Source organism: Phascolarctos cinereus, unplaced genomic scaffold (assembly GCF_003287225.1).
Source record: "Phascolarctos cinereus isolate Bilbo 61053 unplaced genomic scaffold, phaCin_HiC Scaffold_726;HRSCAF=1367, whole genome shotgun sequence".
NCBI classification, from domain to species: Eukaryota; Metazoa; Chordata; class Mammalia; order Diprotodontia; family Phascolarctidae; genus Phascolarctos; species Phascolarctos cinereus.
The window spans coordinates 158,893,419-158,914,985 of record NW_027556098.1 but is presented as its reverse complement, the minus strand read 5'-3'; the positions used below and the strand labels follow the sequence as shown (position 1 = coordinate 158,914,985).

The following is a 21,567-nucleotide window of genomic DNA, read 5'->3' as shown; positions in this document are numbered from 1 at the left end:
AATTTCAGCTCAATATTAGAAAGAAATTTCTGATAACTATTGAGGTTTGAAAATGAAATAGGCTGCTTCTAAAAGAAGTGAGCTCTCTATCAGTGGAAGTGTCCAAGTAGAATAGGGGTTCTTAATCTTGTTTGTGTCATGGTATTCTCTGGCAGTCTGATGAAGTCAAAGAACCCCAGAATGATGATTTTAAATGAATAAAATAAAACATGTTGTGTTACAAAAGAAATATTTTTTAAAAAATAAGTCTCTGGACCACAGGTTAAGAACTCTTGAAGTACAGCCTAGAGGATCATTCATCAAGTGTACTGTAGAAGGTGTTCCTACATTGGATGGGGGCAGGCAGGAGGTTAGACTAGATCTAATTCACTTCAATAGCCTATAAATTCCATACAACTCTATTGTTTCCTAATTGAAGGGAAATACTAATTGCTATAGGTTGTGAAGATGAATCTAGTCTCCTTCTAATTCCTATTTTTCCAATTATATCTTCCTTTATAAGTACCAAAATTCCTTCCACTAATGCTGAGACAGAGAGAGACAGAAATAGAGACTGACAGGAGAGGAGAGGAGAGGAAAGGACATGAGGGGAGGGGATAGGACAGGAGGGGGAAAAGAGGATGGTAGAAAATAGGATGGGAAAGGAGAGAGGAAAGTAGGAGGGGAGAAGAGGGAAAAAGAGGAGAGGAGTCATTTGGGCTGGGGAAGTGAGAGATTAAGATAATTTTTGCACTGGGCAACCAAGTCAGTATGTGTCTGAGGCAGGTCTCTCTGAATCTAGGGCTGGCCCTCTTCACTATGCCTCTCTGCCTTATTGTCTGATATTTGCTAGGAGATGGTAAAAAGAAATTTCAGAAATACACCATACTTCATTTTTTGCTTTTAGAATAAAATACTACCTTGCCTCCATAATATCTTTATTTATATCACATCATAATGATAATGTCATTCAAGGTAAAATTATTAAAATCATCATATCCATAAGTTAAATGTTTTTGTTGTCTTTTTTAATCTCCAAGATTAATGGTTTAAGGTTGACATTCAGTTATCTGATTGAACAAACTACTACTACCTGTGTAAAATAATCTATTTAAAGAAGTATTTGAGAAGGCATTTAGAGAAGATAAAGCAAAAGGTGTTCATCACTAGAATAAACAAGGGAGTAGAATAGTTCATTAGCTCTTTCAGGTAAGTGTGGCCAAGATGTGCTCCTGACAACAAGCTCTAAAGAGAAAGGGCAGGGGGAATGTATAAAGCACTTTGAAATTTAATCTGCATTGTTAAAATTTTCTTCATCACTTTCTAAATAATCATCAAAAATAAATCAAGGACTGATTTACAGTATTTTCTGATATCCAAGGTATAAATTGTTATATTGAAATTTTAACAATTTAAAATTTAAACAAAAATTTAACTGGCTCTCCTAAGCCTACACTAATTAGCCCTAGGGCATCATTATATAGCATGCACTGTAGTTTAGGCAACTGGGTTTAGCTGGATCTCTCATGTAAACTTTAGAAATGACCTTTATATGGGAGAGAGGTTGATGAGCTTCAGCTGTATCAGATAACATTTTAAAATACCATTTATATCTATATCTATCTATCTATCTATCTATCTAGATGACGGAAGGTAATGGACCTTCCAGGTTGTCTCAGGTCTGGATTATGATCAGCCTCAACTTATATGAGATTGTGATATATTAAGAATATTATATGTTGTATTATAATGCAAGAGTAAATTACTGCTATTCTGTACCTTGTAACTTTCAAATGAATTGTCCTATTTTGCATATGCTTATATACACATGTTATCTTCTCCTATAGAATATACACTCCTTCAGGTCAAGAACATTCTTTTTCTGCTTTTGAATTCCCCCTCACCTCCCTACTGGGTACAGTACCCTGCACATAGTGGGTGCTTAATAAATGCTTGTTGAATGATAGATGAACACCTGAGCTATGCCTCAGCCACGATGAAACTCAAGTGATTGTGAAAAAGAATCTTTCCCTTCTCTTTTACACTGAATCCTGGCCTTTGAAGGTCTTCAATAATCTCAGCTTTGAGATCAGGTGGAGCAGTTTTGCTGAAGTGACAGGTTTCTGTTAAAAAGTCCAGAAGCAACTCTCCATTTTCATTGCCTTCAATGAAGCAATCTGATATATCCATTGTAGACAGAAGGTCAAAGCATTCATATTTAATTTCCAAAGTTTCCAGGGTTCGAGTGATGTCAGAGGATGACACATAGAGACAGAGATCATTTTGGGGTAATCGGGTTCCATACTTTTTCCACAGTTTGTCCCAACCACTGGTTCCTATCACAGAGAAAAAAAATGTTTAAGCACTGGATGACTGCAGGCAAAAGCGCAACAAATACTTTGACAATGCAAATGAACCATGAAGGAAGGTGACCTCTTCTACCTTATACAAAACTTCCTGAGGGTACTACATATTGTGGCACTGAAAAACTAGCTCAACTTGTCATTTAACTGTTTCATGATACAGATGTGAGAGACAGGGTGATGTAGTCACTAGAAAACCACCCTTGGATTTGGTAAGATATGTGTTTAATTCTTGCCTTTGACAAATACTGGCTTTGTCACCCTGGGGAAATCATTTAACCTCTTAGGGCCTTAGACAACTCACAAAGGTGCAAAATAGTAGGGGGGATTTTCTTACTAGATGAAATCACAGGTCTTGATGAAAAAAATGTAAATAAGCTTTGTTTTCCCAACTAAATTATAAGCCCTTTCATGAGGGATTATGTCTTAAACATCTTAAAATTTCCCACATTACTTATTCCAATATTATTGGTACACACAGGAAAAATTCAGTACATAATGTGTATATACATAATGTGTGTATACATACATATATATGTATATGTGTGTACATACACACATGCACACACGCACACCCATGTTGTTGTTCAGTTGTTTCAATTGTGCCTAACTCTCCATGACCCCATTGGGGATTTTCTTGGCAAAGATACTGGAGTAGTTCACTATTTCCTTCCCCAGCTCATTTTACATGTCAGAAAACTGAGGTAAATGGAATTAAGTGACTTGCCTAGGTTCACCTGGCTAGTGTCTGAGGCCAGATATGAACTCAAGTCTTCCTGACAGGCTCAGTACTCCATCCACCTAGCTGTGTGTGCATGTATGTATGTATGTATATGTATATGTATATGATCATATATTGTATATATGTATATAATTATATATGCATATGCATATGTATGTTTGTGTATATGTTTGGATATATAGAGAAGACCTGATTGTGTGTGTATATACCTATATGTATATTCATGTGTGTGTGTGTGTGTGTGTCCAAAATGTTGCAACCTAACATTTCATCTTCTTTTAGGTTGGATGAAAATGACAACATGGGGCAAAACATAGCAAAGAATTTTTTGATTTGAAAACTTCCTGAGAAGCCACACTACCCCTTTAGATCCTTCTGCCCCCTGCTTTTACAGCAAATGTCAAAGTTCTGTTGAAAAAGCAAGTGAAATAAAATGAGACAGAATAATTTTCTTTTTCTTAGTAGTAGAGTCCTTAAAGGTTATCTAGTTGGCTAGGTGGCAGTCAGTAGATAAAGCACAGGGCTTGGAGCCAGGAATACCTAAATTTAGATATTTACTAGTGGTGTGACCCTCTGTATGTCACTTCACCTCGTCTGCCTCAGTTCCCTCATGTGTAAAATGGGGATGATGATAGCACTTACCTTCCAGGGTTGTTGTGAGGATAAAATGACCTAATAATGGTAAAGTGCTTGGTACAGTGCATAGCTCATAGGAAGCATTAGGTAAATATTAGCTATTATCTGGCCCAATACTTTCATATTATAACTGAGGAAACTGAGTCTTAGAGAGGTGAAGTAACTTGCTGAAGGTCATAAGGCAAGTTAGTAAAACCACGAACACTGCCCACATCTTTCTGATGAGTTATATTCTTCTCCTTGCCTCCCTGTTATATCTGTTGTACTCGTCATTATAAGCAAGCAATATGATGTTCAAAGTTTTATAATAATAAAAACTTTAAATTAGGTCCTGTTCTGAGCATTGTGATGTAAGAGAAACAGAGAAATGTAGTCCTTGTTCTAGTCCTTAAGTTCTTATTTTAGCACATTAAGGTTTGCAAAGCAATTTACATATATTAACTTAGGATAATTCAGGATGGGTGAAGATAACAAATCAATTCAACTTAAGAAATATTTATTAAGCACCTAATGTATGTAAGGCACTGCATTAGGAAAGCACAAGGGATAGAAAGATAGATATGATACAACCTGTGTTCTCTGGGAGCTTATAATTCTATGGGAAAAGAGATGCACATAGTCATGGAAGACTTTAGTAGTAGGAATAGGATTTGGGATAAGAAAACCGGGGTTCAAATTCCACTTGCCACTTGCATGACCTTGGTTGAGTCTCTTGATCTTTCTCATCTGTGAAATTAGAAGGTTGGACTGGCTGACCCCTAAAGCCCCTTCCAGCTCTTAACAATAAATATAAAGGAGGGGTCCAGGTAAATGAAGGGGGAAGTCCTTTTGCATTGTGGAGCAGCTAAAAACCTAATTTGCACTTTGAAGGATGGGAGGGATTTTGAAAACTGGGGAACAGGTCAAGGAGAAAGATGTCCATTTCAGGAAATAGAAGATGCTATGAGTAAAGAGGTGAAGACAAGAGGGGGGAGTGGAGAATTGGGGACAGAAAATAAACCAAGTTGGTTGAAATACTGAGTTCTCAAAGAGAAGGTACCTGAGTTCAGGCTGTAAATAATTTAGAGCCAAATCATCTAGGACTTCAGTCTTCAGGATGATAACCAGAAGATATTACAAAATTATGTTTAGTTGTTTAATTTCCAAAATGAATGACATAGCACCAAGTTCCAAATAAAGAAAGACTGTTTCATGATGGGTAGAATTGCATGTGAGGAAGGTGGGGAAGGGAGAAACACTGAATTCAATGAAGGACAACATGGAAATGCAACTGTCTTCCAAAAGTTTTCATTCAAAAGCTAGCTGTTTATCTTTCTGAATAGAAATCTATCTACAAACAAGATCTTACAGCAAAATAAACACCACAGTGGTTGAAAATAATGTTAGTGACATATATATGTCACACAACACACATATACAAACACATATATATACACACATGCATATATTTTTTTTTCACCTGGAAGAAAATGAGAACCACGCACTAGCTACAGAAATATTGCTGGTGTCAGTGTTCTGTGACTTAGTACCACTTCTGAGATGAGCTGTAAACACATCATACACTCCCTAACTGATGTGTTATCATAATAGCTCTCAGTGGGTGCAACTATGGTGTTACTTTTGTTTTCAACGTGCTATATGCTGGATTTCTTTTTTTTTAATTGCATTAAAAATAACACAATGAATTTGCATATTTCCTCAGAGAGCTAAAAGAGAAGAAAAGCAAAATGTAGTCTTCTCCTTCTAATCTACTTTTAGTTTACAGTATTCTAGAATTTCAGAGTGGGAAGGGATTTGAGAAAATGTCTAGCCCAATCCATGCCTGAGCAGAAATTCCCTCTCTACAACATCCCTGACAAATGGTCTACTTGAAGGGCCTGGTGACTTGAAGAATTTATCAAAAGGGCTTTAAAAAAAATGGAGGTGGGGAGGAGAAACCTGACCACATACATGCACCATTAGTTCTCAGAAAAAGTGGCAGATAAAGCACAGGAAAAAGAATGTAAGTAGAGAAGCAAAGTAATTTATAGGAGACAATACCAACAAGAGCAGTAACAAAACTCATGGCCTCATATGTCTCTACATAAATACACAGGTATGGGCAATAAAGAAAGTGAAACACATGTCTTAATGCAAAGAGGAAAACTTGACCTTGTAGGGGCTACTGACACTTGGTGGGTTGTGCCTCCTGGCTGTAATATAGCAACAAAAAGATATACCTTATTTAAGAAGAACAGATTAGATAAAAGAGGCAATAATTAATAGTATATAATCATACAATGCACAAAGGAAGGACAGAATATTGCGGACAGAACATTTTGTCTGAGAATCGATGTGGGGAAAATATTAACAATATTGCAATGGAATACAACAAATGGAATAATACAGAACACCCTGCTCAAGGGAGAAAATGAATGAGTTCAGGAGACAAACCTATCAAGGAAGTGAATTGTAGTACTAATGGGAAATGTGAATAATATAAGTAAATGTTAGAATCTGTCTTTAATAAAAGTAAAGTAGCTAAAAGTCTTATTTGTTTTGAAAATTATTATATTCTTCAAGGTAGAATAAGCAACAAAGGGAATTCTAGAACTGATTGTAACAAATAAGAACTATTTGCTGAAGAATGTTGGGAAACTGGGGAGGAAATGTCATGACATCTTAAGAGTTCATGTTACATATTGGGGAAAGGAAGCTGATATAGCCTTAAGTATCCTCCACATTTGGGGAGAGTGGGTTAAGGTAAAGGATACGTAGCATTTTATGGCCTAAAATTCCACAGAGGAAGTCAGCTCAAGCTGAATGGAGTTGTCTCAAGAAAGAATGCTTATGATAGAAACATAGGAATTGTAAAGAGAGACAAATGTGCATATTACAAGGAACTCACTGACCAATTTGTAGTTTTAAAATATGTGTTTAAAAGAAGGAAGCAAACACAAAGTAACTGAGGATAAAAAAAATAATCTAGAGTGGACTGGTCTGATAAGAATAGTGTCAAGAAAATTCCAAAGGACTCATGATGAAAAATGCCATCCATTTCCAGAGAAAGAACTGGTATTCTTTGAATGGAGATCAAAGCATACTTTTTTCACTTTCTTTATTTTTTCATATTTTTTCATATTTTTTTTAGTCTGTCTTTTCTTTCACAATAAGACTAATGTGGAAATATGTTTTGCGTGATTGCACATGTATAACCTATATCACATTGCTTACTGTCTCAGGGATGTGGGGCAAGAGAAGGAGACAGAGAATTTGCAACTCAAAATTTAAAAAAAAAAAGAATGTTAAAAATTGTTTTTACATATAATTTGGAAAAAATAAACATTATTCATAAAAGAAGAATACTATCAAGAGCATTAAATGCATAATGAGCCATCAATGAACGTAGAAGGAGGAAAAAGGTATATCAGGCACAGGAGAAATGTCAATGAAAGGTTAGGACTACTATTTTGGTTAGAAGAGAGAGTGTCAGAAAAGAGGCACAACCACTAAACTTTTGCTTCTGTGTTTTTTGTTTTTGCCAAAAATAATAATCTTTGAATTGGTAACGATAGAAAATCCAAAAATTGCCTAACAAGGAATTGAAATATAAATAAATGAGGAAATGGTCTGAGTTCACTTAGCTCCTCTCAATGAGTCCAAGTCAACTGACCAGACAATCTACATTACAGGATACTGAAAGTATTCATAGATATTGTTACTAAACTCCTATCGGTGACTTTAGAAAAAACTGGGGAGAATAGTAGAAATGCCTCAGAACTGGAGAAATGCAAATGTTATACAGGTTTAAAAAAAAAAAGCAGGTGAATCCTTCAATTTATTATATGATTAATTCCACTCCAGTTCCTGACAAAATTCTAGAACTGTTGTTAATAAAATGACTTGTGATCAATTAGAAAGAGAATCAATGATCATTAAGAACTAGAATAGTTTCATCAAAACAGGTCATATCAGACTAAGCTCATTTCCATTTCTGATAGTTATTAGCAGGGATGAATGGAGCTGGCTCATATTGGCTCTTGTGAGCCAATTATTAAATTTTCAGCAAAAGCATTTGTGCCTTGGGAATCAGCAGACAGTACAAACCAGAGCCTTATTTATTGTTTTATTGCTTGTTTAGACTTAAGAAGGTGATGGAAAAAATGTTATTAATGCAGATTAAAAGTGTGTCACATGTCCATTTTTTTTTCAGAGAGCCTATTGTTAAATATTTACCAGCAAATACTAGGTTATTAATATTACAATCACAGTATAACTAGATTTCAGAGAAGTATTGATCATCTCTTATGATATACTCATGGATGGAAAAGACAAAGAAATGTGGGCTACATAATGGTAGATAGACGAATTCAGAACTGTTTGGATAACACAAACCAGAGCTGTAGTAAATGGATTGATGTTGATCTGGAAGCAGTTCTCTGGTAGAGTGCCATAGGGACTTTTCATTGGCCCAAAGCTGCTCAATATTTATTTTTTTTTTTTATCAATTAGTGCATCAATCCAGCAAAAAGCCTTAAGTGCTTACTCTGTGATAGCCACCGGGGTATGTTCAAGTGAAAAAAAGACTGCAAGTATATCTAATTTGTGGCTGATACAAAGCAGGCAGGGATAACTAACACTTTAAATTAGAGAGCTTGATGGTAACGATAGGCCAAATCGAATCATAGGACATGGAACAGAGATCGATATGAAATCTCATTTGAAAAATAGATTAGACAAGTACAGGATGAGAAAAGAATAACTATATGAAAGATTGTACAAAAATTCTTTGGCCAATTTTTTTTCTCTAATTTTTTTGACTACTTTTTAACTCCCAAAATGTCTACCTTACTCTCTCCACATCAGTACTACAGAAGGCCACCATTTGACAGAGATTTACAAATATATGTAAAACCATACTATGTGTAGTTTTATTAGTTCTTTCTCTGGAGGTGTATAGTAAGTTCCTTCATAGGTCCTTTATAGTTGATTTCAGTATAGTACTTAGAATAATTTGTTCACAATTATCTTTAAACAATATTGCAGTTACTGTATACAGCATTATTCTGGTTCTACTCTCTTAACTTTTCATTATTTCATGTCTTTCCATGTTTTCCTAAAATCAACCAGCTCATCATTTCTTATAGCACAGTAGTATTCCATCACAACCATATTCTGTGACTTGGTTAGCCATTCCCCAATTGAGGGGCATTCTCTCAGTTTCCAGTTCTTTGCCAACACAAAGAGAGCTGCTATAAATATTTTAGAACATATGGGTTCTTTCCCTTTTTTCCCTAATCACCTTGGGAGACAGATCTAATAGTGGTATTGCTGGTTCAAAGGGTACACACAATTATATAATTCTTTAAGCATAATTCCAGATTGCTCTCCAAAATGATTGAATCAGTTCACAGTTCCACCAACAGTGTATTAATGTCCCAATTTTTCCACATCCCTTCCAACATTTGTCATTTTCCCCTTCTATCATTTTAACCAATTTGATAGGTGTGAGATAATATTTCAACTCTTCTTAGATTTGCATTTATCTGATCAATTATGATTTAGAACTTTTTTTCATATGACCTCATATAGTTTTGATTTCTTCATAGAAAAACTGATTATTCATCTCATTTGACCAATTGGGGAATGACTCATAATCTTTTTAATTTGACAAAGTTTTCTATAGATTTGAGATATGAAACCTTTTTCCAAGAAAGTGTCTATAAAAATTTCCCCCATTTTTCTGCTTTCTTTCTGATCTTGGCTACATTGGTTTTATTTGCACAAAACCTTTTTAAGTTAATGTAATCAAAATTATCCATTTTACATTTCACAGTGCTCTGTCCTTTTTACTCATAAATTTTTCTATTGATAAGTCTAATAGATAATGTGTTTCATGTTCTCATTTTTTTATTATCTTCCTTCATATCAAGGTCATGTGTGCATTTTGACCTTATTTTGGTAAATACTATAACATATTGATCTATATCCAATTTCTGCCAGACTGCTTTCCAGTTTTCCCAACAATTTTTGCCAAATAGTGCATTCTTATTGCAAAAACTTAAATCTTTACTTTCATCAAACACACACTCACTATAATAATTTACTACTGTTTATTGTATGTCCTTTCTGTTCCATTGATCCACTTTTCTATTTCTTACTCAGTATCAAATAGTTTTGATAATTACTGCCTTATAATATAGTTTAAGATCTGGTACCATGAAACACCTTTCCTTTACATTTTTTTCCATTAATCCCTTTGATATTCTTGACCTTTTGTTTTTCCAAATGAATTTTATTAGTATTTTTCTTCTAGCTCAATAAATTTTTTGGTAATTTAATTGGGATCAAATGGAATAAGTAGATTAGGTATAATTGTCATTTTTCTTATATTTGTTCTGCCTACCCATGAATAATTAATGTATCTCCAATTATTTAAATCTGACTTTACCTGTATAAAAAGTGTTTTATAGTTATGTTTATGTAGTTCCTGGGCTTGTCTTGCAGATATAGTCCTAAATATTTTATATGGTCTATAGTTATTTTAAATGAGGTACTTGTTACCATCTATTCTTAGAGGGTTTTGTTGGTGATATACAGAAATGCTGATGATTTGTGTGGGTTTATTTGTATTCTGCTACTTTACTAAAATTATTAATTGTTTCAACTAACTTTTTAGTTGAATCTCTAGAGTTTTCCAAGAATATCATTTATCATGTTCAAAGAGAGACATTTTTATTACTTCATTAGCCATTCTGTATCCTTCAATTTCTTTTTCTTCTTTTATTGTTATTGCTAGCATTTCTAATACGAAATTGAATACTATTCGTGATAAAGGTCAACCCTGTTTCATTCTTGGTCTTATTGGGAAGGCTTCTAGCTTATTCCCATTACAAATAACGCTTGCTGGTGATTTTAGGTAGATGCTTCTTATCATTTTAAGGAAAAATACATTTATACCTATGCTTTTGAATGTTTTTTTCCCAGTTAATAATATTTTTTCCAATTATATGTAAAGACAGTTTTCAACATTTTGAGTTCAAATTTTTTCTCCCTCCCTCTTAAGACAGCAAGCAATCTTATACAGGCTATGCATGTACAATCATATTAACATATTTCCACATTAGTCATGTTGTGAAAGAATAATCAGAACAAAAGGGAAAAACTTCTTACAAGAAAGAAAAAATGCATTTTTTAAGCAATAGTTATTTAGAGCATTTTTTCATATGAGTATAGATAGCTTTAATTTCTTCATCTGAAAACTGCCTGTTCATATTCTTTAACCATTTATCAATTGGGGAATGACTTGTTTTCTTATAAATTTGACTCAGTTCTCTGTATATTTGAGAAATGAGGACTTTATCAGAAACACTGGCAGTAAAAAAAAATGTTTCCCAGCTTTCTGCTTCCCTTCTAATCTCGGTTGCCTTGGCTTTGCTTGTGGAAAAACTTTTTTTTTAATTTAATGTAATGAAAACTATCCATTTAATATTTCATAATGTTCTCTATCTCTTGTTTGGTCATAAGTTCTCTCTTTCTCCACAGATCTGACAGGTAAACAATTCCTTGCTCTCCTAATTTGCTTATATATCACCTGTTATGTCTAAATCATGTACCGATTTTGATCTTATCTTGGTATACAGCGCAAGATGTTGGTCTATGCCTAGTTTCTGCCATACTGTTTTCCAGTTTTCCAAGGAGTTTTTGTGAAACAGTGATATCTTATCCCAGAAGCTGGAGTCTTTAGGTTTGTCAAATAGTAGATTACTATAGTCATTGACTACTGTTTCTTGCATACCTAACCTATTCCACTGATCCACCACTCTATTTCTTAGCCAGTGCCAAGTAGTTTTCATGATTGCTGCTTTATAATACAGTCTGGTATGGCTAGGTCACCTTCCTTTACATTTTTTTCTCATTAATTCCTTTGATATGCTTGACCTTTTGTTCTACCAGATGAATTTTGTTACTCTTTTTTCTAGTCATATAAAATGACTTTTTGGTAGTTTGATGGGCATAGCACTGAATAAGTAAATTGATTTAGGCAGAATTTCTTTCAAGTGTGTTTAATAGGAATGAGTGCTGTATTTTGTCAAAAGCCTTTTATGTATCTATTGATATAATCATATGATTTTTGTTACTTTTTTAATTGTTGTTATCAATAAGGTTAACAGTTTTTCTTATGTTAAACCATTCCTGAATTCATGAGATAAATCCCACTTGGTCATCATGTATAATCTTTGTGATGCATTGTTGTAATCTGCTCGCTAATATTTTTATTTATAATTTTTACATTCATATTCATTAATGAAATTGGTCTGTGATTTTCTTTATTTTTGCTCTTCCTGGTTTAGGTATCAACACTACATTTGTTTCATAAAAAGAGTTTGGCAGAACTCCTTCCTTGCCTATTATTCCAAATAATTTATTTATTATTGGAACTAATTGATCTTTAAATGTTTGGTAGAACGTATTTGTAAATCCACCTAGTCCTGATGATTTTTTCTTAGGAAGTTCATTTATTGCCTGTTCAATTTCTTTTTCTAGAATAGGCTTATTTAGGTATTCTATTTCTTCTTCTGTTTAGGCAGTTTATGTTTTTGTAAATATTCTTCCATTTTACTTAAATTGTTAAATTTGTTGGTATTTAATTGGGCAAAATAACTCCTAATAATTGCTTTACTTTTATCTTCATTAGTGATATATTTACTCTTTTCATTTTTGATAATAGTAATTTGGTTTTCTTTTCTTTTATATCATATTGACCAATAATTTATCTAGTTTAATGTTTTCCCCCATAAAATGAATTTCTAATTTTATTTATTAATTCAACGGTTTTCTTATATTCAATTTTATTAATCTCACTTTTAGTTTTTAAGATTTCTAATTTGGTGTTTAATGGGAGATTTTTAACTTTTTTTTCTAATTTTTTAAATTGCATATCCAATTCATTGGTCTGCTTTTTCTCTATTTTATTGATATAAACATTTATAGATGTAACTTTCCCCTTGTTATTGCTTTTGCTGTGCATATTCCATAAGTTTTGATGTGTTGTTTCATTATTATCATTATCTTTAATAAAATTATTTATTTTTATATAATTTGTTCTTTAACCCACTCATAAATTAAGATTAGGTTATTTAGTCTTTAATTAACTTTAATCTGTGTTTCTATGATCCCTTATTAAATATATTTTATTGCATTATGATCTGAAAATAATGAATTTAATATTTCTGCTTTTCTGCATTTAACTATAAAGTTTTTATGCCCTAATATGTGGTCAATTTTTGTAAAGGTACCATGTACTGCTGAGCAAAAAGTTACATTTCTTTCTATTCTGATTCAGTTCTCTCCATATATCTATCATATTTAGCTCATCTAAAATTCTATTAATCTCTTTGACTTTTTTCTTATTTATTTATTAATCTTAGTTGGCTTATCTGGTTATGAGGGGGGAAGATTAAAGTCCCCACCACTACTGTTTTGTTATGAATTTCCATTTGTATTTCATTTAGCTGTTCCTTGAAAAATTAGGATGCTATAGCATTTGGTGCATATAGGTTTAGTATTGATATCACTTCATTATCTATGGTACCTTTTATTATAATGTAATTTTCCAAGTTTATCTCTTTTAATGAAATCTATTTTTAGCTTTAACTTTGTCTGAGATCATGACTGCTATCCCTGTTTTTTCTTCATCAGCTGAAGCACAATAAATTTGACTCCTGCCATTTATTTTTACTCTATGTGTATATCTCATTTTTAAATGTGTTTCTTGCAAATGACACATTTTCAAATTCTGGTTTTTAATCTATTCTGCTATCCATTTCCACTTCATATATGAATTCACCCATTCAAATTCAAAGTTATAATTACTAGTTGTGCATTTTCCTCCATTCTATTTTTCAGCACAGTTTATTCTTCCCCCCCTTCCCCCATCCCTCTTCAAAAGTCTAATTGACTTCTAACCACTGCCTCCCTAAATCCAGACCCCTTTTAAGAATCTGTCTCTTAACCTCATCCCTTACCTTGCTCTTCCTTAATCGACTCACCCTTCCAAGACTCCCTCCCTTATCTTCTTCCCTTTTTTAAAAAATCAATCATTACCTTCTCCCCTTACCCACTTATTTCTTAATTTACTCATCCTTCTAAGAATCACTCCCTTATTCTATCTCTTCACCCCACCCATTTCTCTATGAGTTAACAAGACTTTTATATCCTTCTTGATGTATATGTTATTCCCTCTTTAACCCAGTTCTCATGAGAATGAGGTTATAGCACTATCAGTCCTCCACTCCTTTCTCCTTCCACAGTAGCAGTTCTTCCATTCACACCTCATTTCTACAGGACAATTGTTCCATTATACCTCTCTCTAACCAATTTTGTGTTTTAGGATCATCCCATCATATTCAACTCAGCCTCAAGCCTTTTATCTATGTATGCTCTTTCAAACTACCCTAATAAAGATAAATTCTTAAGAGTTGTAGATGATGTTTTCCCATATAAGAAATAAAGATTTTGACCTCATTAAGTCCTTTGCAACTGGTCTTTAACATTTACCTTCTTGTGTTTTTCCTGAGTCTAGTCAGTCAAATGTTCATTTAGTTCGGTGCTTTTCTTCACAAATATTTGAAAGTCCTTTAATACATTAAATATCCTTTTTTCTCTTTCAAGATAACAAACAGCTTTGCTGCATAAGTTATTCTTGTTTGAAAGCCCAGCTCCTGAGGAGGGGGCTGTTCCGCTTCCGGGAGCCAAGATGGCAGAGTGAAAAGATAGTCTCTCTCACTCTCCCCTATCAACCTCTGAAAACCCAGAAAATATCACCCCAGAAAAAAAACCCTGGAACACCTGAACTAGAAGAAAGATGGGGAGCAGCAGTGCAGCAGCCCAGCAAATGGGTCTCCCAGTGTCTCAGCAAAAATAAGGGAGGCAGAACTACAAGGGGCCCCAGGCTGATAAGTACCCTGAAGCATTCATCTGAAAGGAGGTGAAGAAAACAAGCTAACGGCTTCCTAAAGCCCCGCCTTGCTGATTCCAACCCAACACCAGGTGAGCTTAGAGCCCTGCAGCCTCCAATTGTGAAGAAATCCTGAAGCCCAGGTGGTAGAGCAGGCAAACACCAACACCTGGACCTCCAGTGCCTCAGTGAGGGGGGGGAACCTGGAAACCAGCTCAGAAAACCACCAGGTGCCTCGGCACTCACCACAAAGGAATCTCCAGTGCATTAGCAGAAATGAGGGAGACAACACTGCAGGGGCCCCAGGCAGATAAACACCCTGCACCCATCTAAAAGGAGCTGAAGAAAGCTAAAGGAAAGGAAAAGCAGGCAACCTAGAATTGCCTGAAAGTTCCAGCCTTGCTGATTCCAGCCCAACAAGGTAAGCTGCCAGAAACCTACAGCCTCCAATTGCCAGCATAAGAGGCCCCAGCACACAAAGCCAGTGACCAAGACCTAGGCTCCCAACACAAGAAGCTTGGGTCAGTACCCTCTGTTCCCCAGCAGGAGAGCTCAATCTCTTTAAAGGCCAGGGAATAAAGAAACACCATGAGTAAAAAGAAATACCATAGATTCATATTATGAGGAGAGTGAAGATCAAGAGAGAAATTCTGAATAGGACAACATTGTCAACAAATCCACATCTGCAACAACAAAAGGGAATATGAACTGCTCTGAAGCCCAAAAAGCCTTTTTAGAAGAGCTGAAGAAGGATTTTAAAAGTCAAATGAGAGAGGTAGAAGAGTCCTTCAAAAATACAATTGGCCAATTGGAAAAAAAATACACTGAAGAAAACAAGTCCCTAAAAAACACAATTGGCCAATTGAAGAAGGAAGGACAAAAAACTAACAGAAGAGTACACTGAAGAAAACAAGTCCCTAAAAAACACAATTGGCCAGTTGAAGAAGGAAGTACAAAAACTAACAGAAGAAAACAATCTGTTAAAAACTAGAATTGGACAAATGGAAACTAATGTCTCTATGAGAGAGCAAGAATCAGTCAAACAGAAACAAAAAAAGGAAAAAATAGATGAAAACGTAAAATACCTCATCGGTAAAACAATCGACCTGGAAAATCGACTCAGGAGAGACAATTTAAAAATTATTGGACTACCTGAAAATCATGATGAAAAAAAGAGCCTGGACAGTATCTTTCAGGAAATCATAAAGGAAAACTGCCCAGAAGTCCTAGAACCAGAAGGGAAAATAACCATAGAAAGAATCCACCAATCACCACCTGAAAGAGATCCCAAATTGACAATGCCAAGGAATATAATAGCAAAATTCCAAAATTACCAGATGAAAGAGAAGGTGCTGCAAGCAGCCAGAAAGAAACAATTTAAATATCATGGAACCACAGTCAGGATTACACAGGACCTTGCAGCTTCTACATTAAAAGACCGCAGGGCATGGAACATGATATTCCATAAGGCAAAGGAGCTTGGAATGCAGCCAAGGATCAATTACCCAGCAAAAATGAGCATCATTTTTCAAGGGAGGAGGTGGATATTCAACAAAATAGGAGACTTCCAAACTTTCCTGATAAAAAGACCAGAGCTCAACAAAAAATTTGATCTTCAAGTACAGGACTCAAGAAGGACTTAAAAAGGTAAATGGGACAGAAGGATACAATATGTTGTTAATAAGGGGGGGGCTGTTTAAACCCCTACAAGGGAATATGAGACTTGCAACCCTTGAGAACTGTATTGTTATTACACCTTGTTAAAGGAGTATACATAAAGAGGGTGGATATTAGTTGACTTTGATGTAATGATAAAAAAAAATCTAATCAAGTGGGTTAAATGGATCCAAATAAGTGGATCAATCTGATCTTAGAAAATGTACTGAGAAAGGAGGAGGCAGACAAGGGTAAATTACATTACAGGAAAAGACACAAAATCCTATTACAGCAGAGGGAAAGAAAGGGGGGGAGCATTGTTTGAACCTTACTCTCATCAGATTTGGCTCAAGAAGGGCATAATATAATCAGTTAGGTATAGAAATCTAACTTGCCCTATAGGCAGTAGGAGGGAAAAGGGGAAAGAAAAGGGAGGGGGAAAGAAGGGAGGGAAGAAGCAGTAAGACTAAAGGGGAAGAAAAGGGAAAGGGATAATAAAAGGGGGAAGGGACTGAAGGGGTGGTCAAAAGCAAAACACTAGTGAAGGGGAAAGGAAAAAGGAGAAAGAAAAGCATAAATGGGGGAAAGGATGGAGAAAAAGACACAGATAGTAATCATAACTGTGAATGTGAATGGGATGAACTCTCCCATAAAACGGAAATGGATTGCAGAATGGATTAAAAACCATAATCCTACAATATGTTGTTTACAGGAAACACATTTGAAAAAAAGTGACACATACAGGGTAAAGGTAAAAGGCTGGAGCAGAATATATTATGCTTCAGCTGAAGTGAAAAAAGCAGGGGTAGCAATCCTGATCTCAGACAAAGCAAAAGCAAAAATACATCTAATCAAAAGAGATAAGGAAAGAAACTACATCCTGCTAAAAGGCACCATAGACAATGAAGTAATATCATTACTATACTTAAATGCACAAAATGGTATAGCATCCAGATTCTTAGAGAAGTTCAGGGAGTTACAGGAAGAAATAGACAGCAAAACTATACTAGTGGGGGACCTGAACCTCCCCCTCTCTGCACTAGATAAGTCTAACCACAAAATAAACAAGAAAGAAGTTAAGGAGGTGAATAGAACTTTAGAAAAGTTAGGTATGATAGACCTCTGGAGAAAACTGAATGGGGATAAGAAGGAATATACACAAAAATTGACCATAAAAACCTCACAATCCAATGCAGAAAGGCAGAATTATTAAATGCATCCTTTTCAGATCATGATGCAATAAAAATTATATGTAATAAAGGGCCATGGAAAGATAGACTAAAAAATAATTGGAAACTAAATAATCTAATTCTAAAAAATGATTGGGTCAAACAACAAATCATAGAAACAATCAATAATTTCATTCAAGAGAATGACAATAATGAGACAACATACCAAAACCTATGGGATGCAGTGAAAGCAGTTCTTAGGGGAAGTTTTATATCTCTAAATGCTTACATAATAAAATAGAAAAAGAGGAGATTAATGAATTGGGCATACAACTAAAAAAACTAGAAAAAGAACAAATTCAAAATCCTCAGCTAAACACTAAATTAGAAATATTGAAAACCAAAGGAAAAATTAATAAAATGGAAATTAAGAAAACTATTGAACTAATAATAAATAAAACTAAGAGCTGGTTTTATGAAAAAAACAATAAAATAGATAAGCCTTTGGTTGATTTAATTAAAAAAGAAAGAAGAAAACCAAATTACTAGTATCAAGAATGAAAAGGGAAGCTACCACCAAGGAAGAGGAAATTAAAACAATAATTAGGAATTATTTTGCCCAACTATATGCCAACAAATTTGACAATCTTAGTGAAATGGATACATATTTACAAAAATATAAATTGCCCAGATTAACAAGAGGAAGTAAAATACTTAAATAACCCCATCTCAGAAAAAGAAATTGAACAAGCCATTGATGAACTCCCTAGGAAAAAATCTCCAGGGCCAGATGGATTTATATACAAATTCTATCAAACATTTAAAGAACAATTAATTCCAATACTATATAGACTATTTGGGAAAATAGGTGAAGAAGGAGTCTTACCAAATTCTTTTTATGATACAAATATGGTGTTGATACCTAAACCAGGAAGAGTCAAAATAGAGAAAGAAAATTATAGACCAATTTCTCTAATGAATATAGATGCAAAAATTTTAAACAAAATACTAGCAAGTAGATTGCAGAATTTATCACAAGAATAATACACTATGACCAGGTAGGATTTATACCAGGAATGCAGGGTTGGTTCAATATTAGGAAAACTATCAGCATCATTGAGCATATCAACACCAAAACCAACAGAAACCACATGATCATCTCAATAGATGCAGAAAAAGCTTTTGATAAAATACAACACCCATTCCTATTAAAAACACTAGAAAGCATAGGTATAAATGGAGTCTTCCTTAAAATAATAAATAGCATTATCTAAAACCTTCAGCAAGCATTATATGTAATGGGGACAGGCTAGAAGCATTTCCAATAAGATCGGGGTGAAACAAGGATGTCCATTATCACCACTGTTATTCAATATTGTACTGGAAACCTTAGCTTTAGCAATAAGAGAAGAAAAAGAAATTGAAGGCATTAGAATAGGCAAAGAAGAAACAAAGCTATCACTCTTTGCAGATGACATGATGATATACTTAGAGAATCCTAGAGAATCAAGTAAAAAACTACTTGAAATAATAAACAACTTTAGCAAAGTTGCAGGCTATAAAATAAACCCACATAAATCATCAGCATTTCTATATATTACCAAAAAGCCCAACAGCAAGAGATAGAAAGAGAAATCCCATTTAAACTTACTGTAGACATTATAAAATATTTAGGAGTCTACCTGAAACAAACCCAGGAACTCTATGAACACAATTACAAAACACTTTTCACACAAATAAAATCAGATCTAAATAATTGGAAAAACATCAGTTGCTCATGGGTAGGCCGAGCTAATATAATAAAAATGACAATCCTACCTAAGCTAATTTACTTATTCAGTGCCATACCAATCAAACTACCAAAAATTATTTTATAGAGTTAGAAAAAATAATAACAAGATTCATTTGGAAAAACAAAAGGTCCAGAATATCAAAGGAACTAATGAAAAGAAATGCAGGGGAAGGTGGCCTAGCAATTCCAGATCTTAAATTGTATTATAAAGCAGCAATCATCAAAACTGCTTGGTACTGGCTAAGAAATAGGGAGGTGGATCAGTGGAATAGGTTAAATATGCAAGACACAGTAGTCAATGACTATAGTAATCTATTATTTGATAAACCCAAAGACCCCAGCTTCTGGGATAAGAACCCACTCTTTGAAAAAAACTGCTGGGAAAACTGGAAAAGAGTATGGCAGAAACTAGGCATAGACCCAAATCTCACACCATATACCAAAATAAAGTCAAAATGGGTTCATGACTTAGATATAAAGGCTGATACCATAAGTAAACTGGGAGAACAAGGAATAGTTTACCTATCAGATCTATGGAGAACAGAAGAATTCATGACCAAACAGGAGATAGAGAACATTATGAAAAGCAAAATGGATAATTTTGATTACATTAAATTGAAAAGTTTTTGCACAAACAAAGCCAATGCAACTAAGATTAGAAGGAAGGTAGAAAATTGGGAAAGAATTTTTACAACCAGTCTCTCTGATAAAGGCCTCATTTCTAAAATATATAGAGAATTAAGACAAATTTATAAGAACACAAGCCATTCCCCAATTGATAAATGGTCAAAGGATATGAACAGACAGTTCTCAGATGAAGAAATTAAAGCCATCTATAGTCATATGAAAAAATGCTCTAAATCATTATTGATTAGAGAAATGCAAATCAAAACAACTCTGAGGTACCACATCACACCTATCAGATTGGCCAACATGACAAAACAGGAAAATGATAAATGTTGGAGAGATGTGGGAAAATTGGAACACTAATACATTGTTGGTGGAGTTGTGAAATGATCCAACCATTTTGGAGAACAATTTGGAACTATGCCCAAAGGGCTACAAAAATGTGCATACCCTTTGATCCAGCAATAGCACTTCTAGGGCTATATCCCAAAGAGATCAAACAAATGGGAAAAGGACCCACATGTACAAAAATATTCATAGCAGCTCTTTTTGTGGTGGCAAAGAATTGGAAATTGAGAGGATGCCCATCAATTGGGGAATGGCTGAGCAAGTTGTGGTATATGAATGTAATGGAATACTATTGTGCTATAAGAAATGATGAACAGGCTGACTTCAGAAAAACCTGGAAAGACTTATATGGTCTGATGCTGAGTGAAGTGAGCAGAACCAAGAGGACTTTGTACCCAATAACGGCTACATAACGCAATGACTAAGATTGTTAAACTGAACCCTTCTGGGCATTAGAAGGATCTGAGACATCTCCAGAGGCCTCAGGATGGAAAATGCTATCCACATCCAAAGAAAGAACTATGGAAGTTGAATCGCTCTCACTTATTTTTACCTTCTGTTGAGTTTTGTTTTATCTTTCTGATGGTTCCTCCTATTGGTTTCAATTTTTACTTACAACTTCACTAATGTGAAAATATGTTTAATGGGTATGTAAATGTAAAGCTTATATCAGATTGTGTGTCATCTTGGGGAGGGGGAGGGGGAGGAAGGGGAGAAAAATTTTCAACTCAAAAGCATATGGAAGTGATTGTTGATAAATCAAAATAAATTAATAAAATTAAAAAAAAAGAAAGCCCAATTCCTTTGCTGTTTGGAATATATTGTTCCATTACCATTGGTCTTTTCATGTAGAAAATCTTGCTAAATCTTATGTTATCCTAACTGTAGCTCTACAGTATTCATTTATTTATTTATTTGTTTGTTTGTTTTAGTTGCTTGTGGTATTTTCTCCTTGATCTGAGAGCTAAAGTTTTCAACTTGGATTTTTTCTATTCCTATTTTACTCTCTTGTTCTAAAACTTCAGGCTAATTTTCCTTAGTAATCTATTGAATATAATATGTAAACTCTTTTTCTGATTGTAACTTTTAAGTAGTCCAACAATTCTTATATTGTAATTCCTCAATCTATTCTCTAGGTCAGTTGTTTTTCTAATGAGAGTTTCACATTTTCTTCTTTTTTTCTTCTTTTGAATTTGTTTTATTATTTCTTGGTGTCTTATGAAACTATTATCTTCCCCTTGCTCAAATCTAATTTTTAAGGAGTTATTTTCTTCCATAAGTTTTTTAATTTTTTTCCAATTTTTTTTGGAAAAAAT

The 21,567-nt window shown here is 34.2% G+C and overlaps 1 protein-coding gene across 1 annotated transcript in view; it reads right to left on the bottom strand.

The window, feature by feature from the left end:
* Positions 1–900: 900 nt before the first annotated feature.
* HNMT (histamine N-methyltransferase) overlaps positions 901–21,567 on the bottom strand; it is a 55,349-nt gene continuing 34,682 nt past the window's right edge. The window contains exon 6 of the mRNA XM_021009485.2: positions 901–2,315. Coding sequence (XP_020865144.1) covers positions 1,960–2,315 — 356 coding nt within the window. The 3' untranslated portion in view covers positions 901–1,959. The remainder of the gene's footprint in view (positions 2,316–21,567) is intronic.